The 12,760-nt window shown below is 42.9% G+C and overlaps 1 protein-coding gene across 2 annotated transcripts in view; it reads left to right on the top strand.

Annotated features, from left to right (window-relative positions):
* Nucleotides 1-12,760, top strand: part of UNC13B (unc-13 homolog B) — a 148,676-nt gene that overhangs the window by 98,677 nt on the left and 37,239 nt on the right. The window contains exon 1 of one of the 2 annotated variants that reach the window (XM_081103661.1): nucleotides 5,329-7,845. The exons of the other annotated variant lie outside the window; for it this stretch is intronic. Coding sequence (XP_080959787.1) covers nucleotides 5,559-7,845 — 2,287 coding nt within the window. The 5' untranslated portion in view covers nucleotides 5,329-5,558. Of the gene's footprint in view, nucleotides 1-5,328; nucleotides 7,846-12,760 lie in introns of those variants that run through there. 2 annotated transcript variants of the gene reach the window in all.

The raw sequence follows: 12,760 nt of genomic DNA on the forward strand, positions 1-12,760 counted from the left end.
GCAATTTTACAAGGAATATTCACATTTTAATCACATTTATTTGATAAGTCAGAAAGTAGTAAAAGAAGAAGCTCTTTCAGAAAACTGAAGGGCGTTTGCTCCTTGACTTTGAGTAGGCTGAAGCTGATGCAGTGTGCTTTAAGGGGTTTATTCCTTCCCATAGCACTTAGCTTTCTACCATTGAAGCTTTACTCCTTTAGATTATTCATTTTGTTTTAAAAATACATATTTATTTATATTGATTTCAGAGAGGAAAAGAGAGGGAGAGAGAGATAGAAACATCAATGATGAGAGAAAGTCATTGATTAGCTGCCTCCTGCACACCCCACACTGGGAATCGAGCCCATAACCTGGCCTGTGCCCTGACCAGGAATTGAACTGTGATCTCCTGGTTCATAGGCTGACACTCAACTACTGAGCCATGCCAGCCGGGCTCATTTTGTTTTGATGTGTTCTCTTTTCAAACACAGATATTCCTTGAAAGGTGTGCTTTATTTTTCCTAGCCTTAGACATTCCTTAGGGAAAGATTGCAGAAAGGTAGTATATTTGAGAGTATATGTATAAGATTTGGAGAGTGGATAGGCCAACAGGATAGAGCAGAGTGACAGGACTGGATAGGTAATAGCGGAAACTAAGGGCCAGGTTTGAGCTGGCTGGACCCCAAGGCTCCCTTATCCCATAAGCTCAAATATTACTTGTCTGTCGCCTTCCCTGTCCAGGTTTTACTGGGCCTCTCTCTGCCTTCACATTACTCATCCCTATAACGAAATGCTTTTATTTACTTTTTTACACCTTCTATTATAACATGTATCACTTTATTTTGTGATTGTCTATATGCCTATCTCTTGCTCCATACCTTAATATATTAGAGAACAAGAACTATGCCTTATATCCCTGGCACATAGCTTAGTGCCTGGCACATTGATTGAATTGATTTAGAGATCAAATTGTCCTTCTCTTACTTTGGCCCCTGTTATTTCATTCCTATGGACAGTAGTAGCAAAGAGAGGATGGGGAAGGAGATGGCCTTGAATTAGGCCTCCTGACCCTGAGGCTTGCCCCATCCTGGCTTTTGGTATCCTATTGGGTTCTGAGCAGAGTGGTTGATCCTCTGGGCATCACATTGGGCTCTGTCCCCTGCTTCAGAACTTAAATATCTGAATAACTGAGTGGATTTTGTGCGTTTAGGAAACCTGTATCCCCAGGAGGTGGTTTGCTTTTTTTTTTTTTTTTTAATTTCTTTATTGATTAAGGTTCAGGAGGTGATTTTTAAGTTCAGAGTTCATCCAGGCACAGTGACTACCAATTCAAAAGAAGTTGTGAAGGGTTTTGTTTGTTTGTTTAATATGGAAGCAGAGTTCTTTGTTTGGGGCTGGGAGAAGTTGCTATGGCAGCTGTAGTTGGAAATTTCCTATTTGTCAGTAACATAGGAAACCAAGCAGCCTTGCCTTCAGTTCTTTAGGAGGCCATAGGAAAGGGCTCTGAATACATTTGCCCCTGTGTGGCTGGCCAGCAAGTGTTGTAGGCACTGCACTCTTGGAGGGTTCACCTGGCAAGATGTGCAGGAAGTTAGGCCAAGACTATCTATTCTAGAGTACTGATCTGAGGGGCAGGAGCAGATAGGCCCAAAGTTAACCTGGCCTGCACTGAAGCTATAGCAGGCGAGTCAGCTTCATTTTTGTTCCTGAGAAAATGCCTCATCTGTACGAAAGTGAGGCTGACTTGGAGGACCTGGAAATGAGTTCTGGGCCTTACGAGCATTAGAAAGGAAAAGCTTGCCTCCTGTAGCTATTGTCCCTTACTCATACTTTCAGTTTGCCTGAGGGAGGATGGCAAACCTCTTGTCACCTGAATGTTTTGCTCCTCCTTTTTCTTGCCTTAAAGGAAAAAAAAAAAAACTTCTAGAAGGAAGCAAGACTACCAAAGGATGTCACTCTAATGTTCGGATTCCAGGCACTGCTGTAGATCGTTATTAGAAGTGACTGGGAAAGGTAGGGGGCGGGGGCTGGAATAGAAGTCATGGTTCACTCAAATCATACTATTTAGATGGTTGCATGCTTGGCTTAGATATTAGTTTCACTGCTTCTTTGTCTCAGGGACTTGCCATGTCAGTAATAATAACACTGCAGTTCTTTATTGTTTACCAATTACCAGCCTCACATTTTAGCGTTATAAGATTCCTACTTTCCCCTTTACAGATAAAGAATCTAAGACACAGATAGGTCAAATGTTTAATCAAAGGTCACTGGTGAAGGAAGACCCAAACTTAAGTCTTCTGATTCTCAGTCTAGTAGCACTTGCTCATGGCATCATGTGGTTATGCACAGAGCTTTCATCTTGGTTCAGTAAGCAATCTCTCTCCTTGAGATAAACTTGAAAGGCTAATTACCAGCTCCAGCCCTTCTAGGGCCAGGGTGCTAATACCTTGCACAGTTGGGGAGAAAAGAAAGGAGTGGCTTTAGAAATATAAATTTTGTACCTGTTGGAGGAGAAAAGGAATAATTTTACAAGTCTGTACCAGAATGGAGGACTTTGCTGCTTAGGCAGCTGGACACAAAGCCCAAGACCCAGGAGTTCTTGTGAATATAGAGCATCTCCTCTCTCACACACAGACTAGAGTGAGTTGGCCAGATTAGGGGTCTGGCTGACCTCAGACCCTTGAGACATTGGAGTAAAGCAATAATGCCTGAAAAGCAATGATCAGCCTGGCAGGTGTGGCCCAGTGGATGAGCATCAACTCAGGAACCAGGAGGTCATTGTTCGATTCTAGGTTGGGGCACATGTCTGGGTTATGGGCTTGATCTCCAGTAGGGGGCATGAAGGAGGCAGCCAATCAATGATTCTCTCTCACCATTGATATTTCTATCTCTTTCTCTCTCTCCCTTTCTCTCTGAAATCAATAAAAATATATTTTAAAAAATTAAAAAGCCCTACCCGGTTTGGCTCAGTGGATAGAGCATCTGCCTGCAGACCAAAGGGTCCCGGATTCGATTCCGGTCAAGGACGCAGACCTGGGTTGCAGGCTCCTCCCTGGCCCGAGCCATGGTCTGGCTCATGCAGGAGGCAACCGATTGATGTGTTTCTCTCACATCGATGTTTCTCTCTGTCTTTCCCTCTTTCTTCTACTCTCCCTAAAAATCAATGGAAAAATATCCTCGGGTGGGGATTAACCAAAATAAATAATTAAATAAAAGGAAAGGCAATAATTAGGCCTTTCAAATGCCTTAGCAGTGGTTTTCAACCTCTGGCCCTTTAAATACAGTTCCTCATGTTGTGACCCAACCATAAAATTATTTTCGTTGCTACTTCATAACTGTAATGTTGCTACTGTTATGAATGGTAATGTAAATATCTGATATGCAGGATGGTCTTAGGCGACCCCTGTGAAAGGGTCGTTCGACCGCCAAAGGGGTCGCGACCCACAGGTTGAGAACCGCTGCCTTAGAGGATGGGTAGAGTTCTTAGATGGGGAATTCCTAGATGAAGTAGAGTTTTTAGGTGAACTAGAAAGGGAAGAAATGAAATGGAAATTAATCTAGTTTCTGTTTCTTGATTCTTGGCTTAGTTATTTCCAGTAAAAGAGTCAGCTTCATCTTTAGCCCAAATCTTGTGACTCATCCTTCTGGTTCTTCCTAGTCTGGGAGGCACAGTGCTTTTAACTTTTAGGTCCATAGACCATAGATGGCTGCCTTTCCTGAAAATGAATTGCAGTGGGAACTGTAAGTTTGTTTTGTTTTCTTTTTTTAAATTCTCACCCAAGGATATTTTTTTCACTGATTTTCCAGAGAGTGGAAGGGAGAGAGAGAGAAAGAGAGAGAGAGAAAGAAAGAGAAAGAGAGAGATTATTGGTTGCCCCCTGCTCACACCTTGACTTGGGCTGGGATTGAACCTGCAGTGAGGTACATGCCCTTGACTGGGAATCGAACTCACAACCCTTTGGTCCAAGGGCCTGCACTCTAACCACTGAGCAAATCTGGCCAGGGCAGTCAGTTTGTTTTTTCACATGCTGTTTTCCATTTTTGGGGTTAACTTGAGTACTGGAAAAAGAATAGGAGGCAAGGGTTTAAAAGATTTAGAAATCCCTATCAAATCTAGAAATTGGGGAAACTGTCTCTGGTTTTACCCTTCCCAGGGTGACCCAGCAGAGCCAGAGTATTGGCAGTTCCATGTCTGCCTGGGCTCTCTGCTTTCCCCTTTGTACTTTCCACTCAGCTCCTTCCCTATATTGTACATTTCCAGTAAAAAGAGAATGGATGCCCACCTCACGTAAGGCAATAGTCAATTTCAGCCTCTGTAGTACAGGTGCCAATCGCTTAGGTTGTAGGGGCAAGACTGGTGGCAGGACAGTCTTTTTGGAGAACAGCAAAGCACTGTGGAGCCCTCTGTGATATAATCAACTCTCCACCTGCCCTTCACAGGCCAACCAGAGTGCTAAACCAACCCTCTTGTTACGCAAGAAAATCACTTCCCCTGGTGTTCTAAAGAAGGCATTAGACCAGATGCTCTGTGGGCCAGGCGAGCCAAACCTGTGTATTGATTAGGCTGCACCAAGCCCTTAGAGACTATTAAATGGAGTTCAGAACTCCAGCTAAGCTTGAGCCTCTTTCATCCCCACCTGTGAGCCCATCATATATGTGCCTTTGGCCATCTGGCCCTCTAATCCAAACATGCTAAATGCCTCCTGAGTCTGGATAGTAAGTATGCCCACACTGTGCTACCTTATTCTAGAACTAGGTATAGAAAACATTTTTTCCCTTCCAAGTTTTAAATACTTGCCACAGTCCTTTCTCCAGTGAAGGGTTGCTGTCACTTTGTGCTATAAGTTCTTGTCAATATGGAGCATCAGCACGGGCAGGAGTGAACCTTGAGTAGCTGAGCTTTCACCAGAACAACCAACTAAGAAAAAAGAAAAATAACATTCTACATCTTGTCTTTGTCATTCGTTCACTGTGTATGTGACTTGAGCTTTGGTAGTTAAGCATCTATTTGTTCATTCCTGAGCCAGTCCCTTGTGTTGAATTTTATAAAGATTCAGTTACTCATTGACCTCACCCCCACCTGCTTCCCAGGAGTTTGTCTCAATCCTTGTGCCTTTGGGTACTTACACAAGGGCTTGATTCAGTTTTATATCAATACTCTGATGAAAAGCCAAGGAAAGAGAACTGATTGCCTATAGCCTTTAAGACCAGCATGGGGAGACAAGTCAGGGTTGACTTCCAGTCTTAGAGGGTAATATTCTTATCCCTGCGTGACAGTTTGATTCAGGTTAAAAGTATCCTGCTGCTTTCTGACCTGAGTGCACTATTTTCCTTTTTCACTAGCTGCAGGATAAGAGTCAAGCCAGGATCCCAGGGGCATGTGCCAGGTTTGGAGACCACACATGGGACCAATCCAGGCAACACTGTGGGCTAAGCCCAAGGCATCAGCCAGCAATTATTGCTAGAAGTAATCTGAAAAGAGCAGGACAGGGTATTGCCTTCCAAGACAATCTCTAGTAAGCAACCTGATCAGAAATAAGAGGAAGAAACAGAGAATCCCTCAAACCCAGAGGGAGAAAATGAAGCGATTGTTGCAAGAGTCAGAGGAAGAAATCATGGTCACCTTGGGACCCTCCTCCAGGATTTCCCCAGATAAAGCTAAGGCAGAGACCATGTGTGGCATCAAGAACAAGTCCTCAGGACCTGCTGAATCCTTACCAGAGGACAGCTCCTTGCCCCCTTGCTGTGGGTCAACAGCCTCAGCCATTAGTGGGGAGAGAGAGGGGGGCCTGGCCCAGTATAGCAGCTTTGGACAGGAGGCCAGCAGCCCGCTTCCTCTGGGCTCCACAGCCTGTGCCTCAGAGTCTGGCTCTCGGGACCTCTCATCTGCCAGCATTACCACCAGCTGTCAAGAGCCCTCAGAAGGGAATCAAGCCAAGTTCCTTTTGTCCAGGGGCCAAGGCTGGAGCCTTGAACAACAAGAACCTTTGGGGGATGTAGTGGACTATATAATCAGAGAGCTGCAAGGCATCAGTCGTCTCCAAACTGAGATTGCTGAGCTGCAGCAGCACTTGAGCCAAGTTCAGGGTTCGGTGGATGAAGTCTCTAGCTGTGTAGACTCAGTTCTGAGTGGAATAGGCTTGCAGGTGGGCAGCAGCTCCCTTGCGAAGGTGTGTGCAGGAGGAAAGGCCCAGGAGCCCCAGGTGGAAAGGCTTCATGAGGAAGCCATTCTATATCTGTATGGACTTCCTGAGCAAGATGGGGAAAATACCTTGGAGCTGGTGCACAGCTTCCTGGCCAAGCATGTCTGTGTTAATGGCATGCAGTGCAATAGGTACATCAAAGAGGCTTATAGGGCAGGCAGTGCCCAGGCCCCCAGGCCTACTGTTGTGAAGCTTGCCCATGTAGAGCACAGAGACTTCATCCTGCAGAAATCCATACTCTTGCAAAGTGTAGGGGTCCGGATTGCCACCAAAGAAGAACCAACCTGGCTACAGTGCTTTGGGGAATGCAGTAAGTATTCCCCAAAGGAGTCTCTATCGGTTTTGCAGCAACAGCTTCAGGATCATAATTCAAGTTACTTAATCCCAGACAAACCAGTTCTTCATGTCGAAAGAGAAGATAGAGGACCCTTGAATGGAACATATCAGATGAGGACCCAGAATCAGCTTAGAGAACCCTTGATCCCTGAGCAGCAAAGCCTTTGCTTCCCACCCAAGGACAATGTAGCAAAGCCAAGTGATTTGTCTAAACCAGAGGATGAAGTAAAAGGAACACCAGAAACACCCCAAGTCATCCGTGGCAACCATGGTGAGCTGACACAGAGAGAGGCTTCTCTGTCTGCCCTTCGTCAGTTAGAGGAACCTTCCCTAGTGTTAATCTCAAAAGAGGAGGATTCTGGGAAATCCCAGGTTTTCACACCATGTAGTCAAGGACTTGAAGCATGTGAAGTAGCAAAAAGAGAAAACAACTACAGCGATAAACGTGAGGACAGCAGCTGCCTGTCACTGTCTGGGCTGCTGAAGACAGAAGACAGGCTCCTGGCCTGTGAAGCCGGACTTGATATTCTGAGCTCAAAGCAGCTAGAGGACCTTTTGACAGACAAGTCCAGAAGGTTTGCAACTATGAGCTGTGACAGCATGATGGAGCAAATTATCTTAGGGCCTGAGACTCTCAGTGGCATGGTTCCTATTGACTTGAATGAAGAGGAGGAATGTGCCGCTCAAGTCCTTAAAGATGCCTTTGAAAAGTCCTCTTGTGGTGTGGGTGGCTCGCAGGAGGATGAAGATGTAGAAATTAAGTTTTATACAAGTAAACTGGGCCGAGCAATTCACCACTTTCGTTCAGCTCTGCAGGGAGTGTTTCAGAAGCTGGAGAACAGTGGGCCAGTCAGTCCTGAGGACCTGGAAAGCAATGAGAGTTGTTCCCAGTCAGAGAACAGTGATAGACTTCTCGGGACAACGAGTTCAGGGGGTGCCCAGGATTTCTCTGTGGAGAGCCCTGGGAGCCAGGGGAGTGAGAGCTTGCTCAGTGTGGTCTCTGGGAGAGTGGGCATCTCCACACAGGGAGACCAAACCTCTCAGGATCCCAGAAACTTCTCTCTGGCTTCTCATAACTCACCTCTTGCATATTCATTGCCAGGTTTGACTCTGGCTCCGGGTCTGGAAAGTGAAACATGTTCTAGGCCTGAATCTCCCAAGCAGGGCAGACTAAGCTTAGAGCAAGTGTGTGCAGAGACCATCTACCTCAACAAGTGCATCAACAATTTTAAAAATGTTCTAAGAGAGAAAAGACTGAGGCAGAAAAAACTTTTGCATGATCTGGTCCAGAAGGCAAACCATCTCTCGGTAGAAGACATGCACCCAGGTATTCCGAGTCTCTATTTAATGGGGTTGCAGCGGGGTATGGGCTCTCTGTGGCCAGCATAAGTAAGACCTAGCTCAGTGGTGAGTTCACAAGGTGAAGGGGGAGGTTCACAGCTTGAATCAGTCTAAATTACTTGAGTATAAATTCTAAACTAATCCTGTGGGAATTAGAGTGAAAGAGGGTTCTAAAAGCAACAGGAAAGAAGTTCCTGTCCCTAAGGAACTTCCTATATAGCAATGGGGTGTGTGTGTGTGTGTGTGTGTGTGGCCTTTTCAAAAGAGGGAGGAACATTTGGGCAGAATTAGTTTGCAGCTGTAGAACTTTTAGGATATTCCAGAGTGAAGTAGGTGCAGAGTAAGAGGCAGGAATGGGGGATGAGGCATATTGACTCACAGGCACTAGAGGGGCTAACGCAGTGCTACGTTGCATTTAAAAATTATTCTTATTTCTTGCTGAGATAAGATTGCCATTTCCCCAGCAGCTGGTGGGGCTTCTGCACTTCATAGGCCACTCTGGGAATTTCCGCTATCCCCACCTGCCTCCTTCCTGGTTCTGGACTTGACAACATAGAACCTTATTTACAACTTGGAGCTGTCCAGAAACTGTTCATAGTGCTGACCCTGCCTAAGGGCCTGACTGTGCCCTCCCCAGGCCGTGTTTCCATTCTTCCATCTCCAGCTAAAGGCTGTTCACCTAAGAACCAGAGAATGGAATGGTTTTGACTACAAGGAATCCGAGAACTTTTTCTAGGCAGTATGGAGATACGTAGCTTTAAAATTACTTCTCCCAGTCAAATTTAAATTTACTCAAAGAGCATACACTGCATTCATCCAGTTTTAAATATAAATGGAGTTGTCCTTTTATGCATATAACCTGATTAATCTTTCTAAAGCAAAATTAAAATTATGAAACATATTGTGTTGGCAAAGGTGCGAGGGAATAGGTACTCACACATTGCTCGTGGGATGGGAGTGTAAATTGGTATAACCCAAGGAAGGCAGTTGGAAATTTATCAGAATTGTATGTACCCTTTGAGCCCCAATATCATTTCCAGGAATATACCCTGCAGGTATATTTTCACCTGTGAAAGGGACGTATGTTCTAGGCTGTTTTTGAAGCATTGTTTTTAATAGCAAAGATTGAACACAACCTAAAACTGTTCATTAAGAAAGACTGGTTAAATAACTTATTGGCATGTCCAAGCAAGGGGATACAGTACCGTGTAGCTATAAACAGAATAAGGTAGCTTTTTACTGAAATAGAAAGATATCTAAGATAAATTGGCATGTGATTAAAACAAGGTACAGAACAGTATGTCTAAGATGTCCAAAGTTGTATAAATAGGAGTGGGAAAGAATACGCATCCAAACCCATAGTGTCTGTTTGTTTATGTATAGAATATGTAACAAAGATACAAAAAAACCTGATGCACAATTTCCTGTGGGAAAAGGTATTAGGTGAAAAACTAATGGGATGAGAAAATTCTTCATTAATATCTTTTAATATTCTTTTAGAGTTTGAGTCCAGTGATTGTAATATCAAGTCATAAAATTAAATTAAAAATAAAAATTTTAAATCATGTCACTTTCCTTTCAAATATCCCTAGGGCTGCTCCTTAGAGTTTACCAAAAAGTCTAAATTCCTTCTCTTAGCATTCCAGACCACTACAACTGGTCTCTAGTTTGCATTTCCAGGCTAGCTCCCATAGTCCCACTCTACTCCACCCTAAAGGAAACTTTGCTGTCGTTCAGACTTGCCTTGTACTTTCTGTTCTCAGTATATTCACTTATACATGCTTCCTTCTATCCTAAGGTGCCGTGTTCATCATATCAGCCTAGCAAAATGTACTCTATTTCCTTTCTGAATGGTATTTTATTGTATGTACATACACCACATTTTGTTTATCCATTAATTTATTGATGGGCACTTGGGTTACTTCCATCTTTTGGCTATTGTGAATAATGCTGCTATGAGTATGAGTGTGCACATATTTGTTTGAGTTCTTGCTTTCATTTATTTGGGTATACACCCAGAAATGAATTGCTGAATCATATAGTAATTGATTTTTTGAGGCATGGCCATATTGTTTTCCAGTGGGCGTACTATCTTACATTCCCACTAACAGTGCACAAAGGTTCCACTTGATCCATATCCTTGACAACATTTGTTACTCCCTGCTGGAGTGTTGGGTTTTTTGTTTGTTTGTTTGTTTGTTTTTTGTAGTAGCCATTATAATGAAGTAGAGTGCAAAAGTTTTAAGTGAAGTTTTGATGGCGTTCAATTTATCTATTTTTTCTTATATTGATTCTGCTTTTGGTTTCATAGCTAAGAAACCATTGTCTAATACAAGGTCACAGAGATTTACTCTTATGTTTTTTTCTAAAGGTTTTATAGTGTTAGCTCTTAAAGTTAAGTGTATGATCCAATTTGAGTTAATTTTTGTAGATTGTGTGAGTAGGGGTGCAACTTCACTTGTTTGCATGTGGATATCTAGTTATCTCAGCCCCATTTTCTGGAAAAGACTGTTCTTTCCCCCATTGAATGGTCTTGGTACCCTGGTTAAAAATCAGCTGACCATAAATGTAAGAGTTTATTCCTGGATTCCAATTCTATTCCATTGATCTTTTGACTATCCGTATGCCTCAGTTCCTTCTTTTGGAAACACTTCCTTCACTTGACTTTCAGAACACTGTTCTCAGTCTTGGTTCTCCCCCAACATTATTGACTGTTCCTTCTCAATCATCTTTGGTTCTCCCCCGTCATTATTGACTGTTCCTCCTCATCTTCCCAACCTTGTCGTATTCAGTCCTCACTACTTTTTAAAAAATTCATACTTGTTTCCTAGGTAATCTCTTCCAATCTTATGAGTTTCATAAGCATTTCCAGATTTATATATCTGGCCCAGAATCTTCATGAACACCAGATTCCACATCTACTTAACATCCCATTTGGATGTACATAGGCATTACATATTTGACATAACCCAAATCAAACTCCTGCTCCTCAAGTTCCTACCAAACCTGCTTTTTTGTACTTGTCCTTAACAGTAAATGGCAGCTCCATCTCTGCAGCTGCTTGTACCCAAATCCAGAGTCATTCATGACTTCTTTTCTCTCACAACTGACATACAATCAATTAATAAATTCTGCCTGCTTTATCTTTTTAAAAAAAATCCTGAATTTTACCACATTTCTGTCTTTACCACTGTCATCCTTGTCTAAGCCACCATTTTCTTTCATCTAGAATAGATGATTGCAGTCGTCTAACTGGTCTCCCTACTCCTACCCTTATTCTTCTACAGTCTGTTCTCCCCACAGCAGAGTAATGAGTCAGATCATATCACTTCTCTGCGCGCAGCCTTCCAATGATTTTTCTGTCTCACTCAGAATGAAAGCCACAGTGTTTATAAGGGCCTATAGAGCCCTATTGGAACCGGCACTCTCGCACACTTGCTTTGCACCAATTATGCTTGAACCTCAGGCTTTGCATTTACTGCATGTTCTCTGACTGGAATCATTTCCTCCTAGAATTCTGAATAGCTTTTGTACTCATTTCTTTCAGGTCTCTGCTTAGATGTCATTTTATCAATGAGGACTTCCTATAACCTTTTATGAAATTTTAATAGCAACTGTAACATGATCACAGGGGACATTATCTTTGCCTCTAACCTGCAGTTTTTAGCAGAGCCCCTATCACACATGATATGGAACCAGAATGCCTGGTTTGAATTTGGCTTTGCCACTTGCTGTGACTTTAAGCAAGTTTTTTAACCTCTTGGATCTTTAGTTTAACAAAAATGTTGAGATACTAATAGTATTTACCCAGGAGAGTTGTTATGAGAAATAAATGAACTTATTTAAATAAAATGCCAGTTACATAATATGTTCACATAGTGTTAGCTATTATCATCATCTTCACCACCATTATTAATTGTCTGCTCCTCCTATTAGAGTAGAACTTCTCAAGATCAGGGAGTTTGTTTCATTCACTGCGGCCTTGCTGGTGCCTAGCGTGCAGTATGTTCTCAGTAAGTATTTGTTGAAGAAAGGAATCCCTGCAATAACCCTAGAAGTAGCTGTTCTTATCTATGTTTTACAGATTAGGAAATACAGGCTTAAATAAATCAGTGCCTCAAGTCTTTTGACTCCCAAGTACAAGGAAGTTAAGATATATAGATAGATAGATAGATAGATAGATAGATAGATATAAAATTCTTGCTCTCAAGAAATTAACAGTTTAGGGAGACATTTATACAGATAATTACAATGAAGCAGTACTAGCAACATACTGCTATAGAAGTGTGCATTTAAAAGTGTGGGTACCAAGGGCACGTGATGGAAAGGCAGATAAAGAAACTTATAGAGGGATTTAACATGTGAGCTAAGTCTTAAGAATTAAGTCTGGGTCTACCAGTAGATGTGAGAGGGCAGATCAGGGGGAGCCTTGATGGCCTTGTCAGCAGATTGGATTTTATTCTTTAGGCATACTGGGAAACTCTGGGAAGAACCAAAGGACACAAAGTAACTCTGACATGGTAAAATGTATTTAAGATAGTGGAGGAGGACAGAAACCTTTCCAATTTGAGTCACATGGTCAATTAAAGTGTTCCTTGACTAATTGTCTTTTCAAAGGGAACAACAGAGTGCTAAAAAAAACCCCACCACACACACACACACACACACACACACACACACACACTGTACTAATGCTCTGTGCCTGCAAGCACTGGTTCTTGAAGACTGAGAGGGTTTCCTTTGTCTATGATTTGGGCCCTAGTGAACACTGAATCCTCCCCAAAAGGGTGTGTGCACAGGTGCTATAGCCCTCTACAGAGCAGGATCCACGCTCACCTTGTTTCCCTCTGGCAATGGAGTGCTTTCCTAGAGGTGGGGAATAGATATAGAGAAGACGTGTT

Source organism: Myotis nattereri, assembly GCF_964212035.1.
Source record: "Myotis nattereri genome assembly, chromosome: 12".
Taxonomy (NCBI): domain Eukaryota; kingdom Metazoa; phylum Chordata; class Mammalia; order Chiroptera; family Vespertilionidae; genus Myotis; species Myotis nattereri.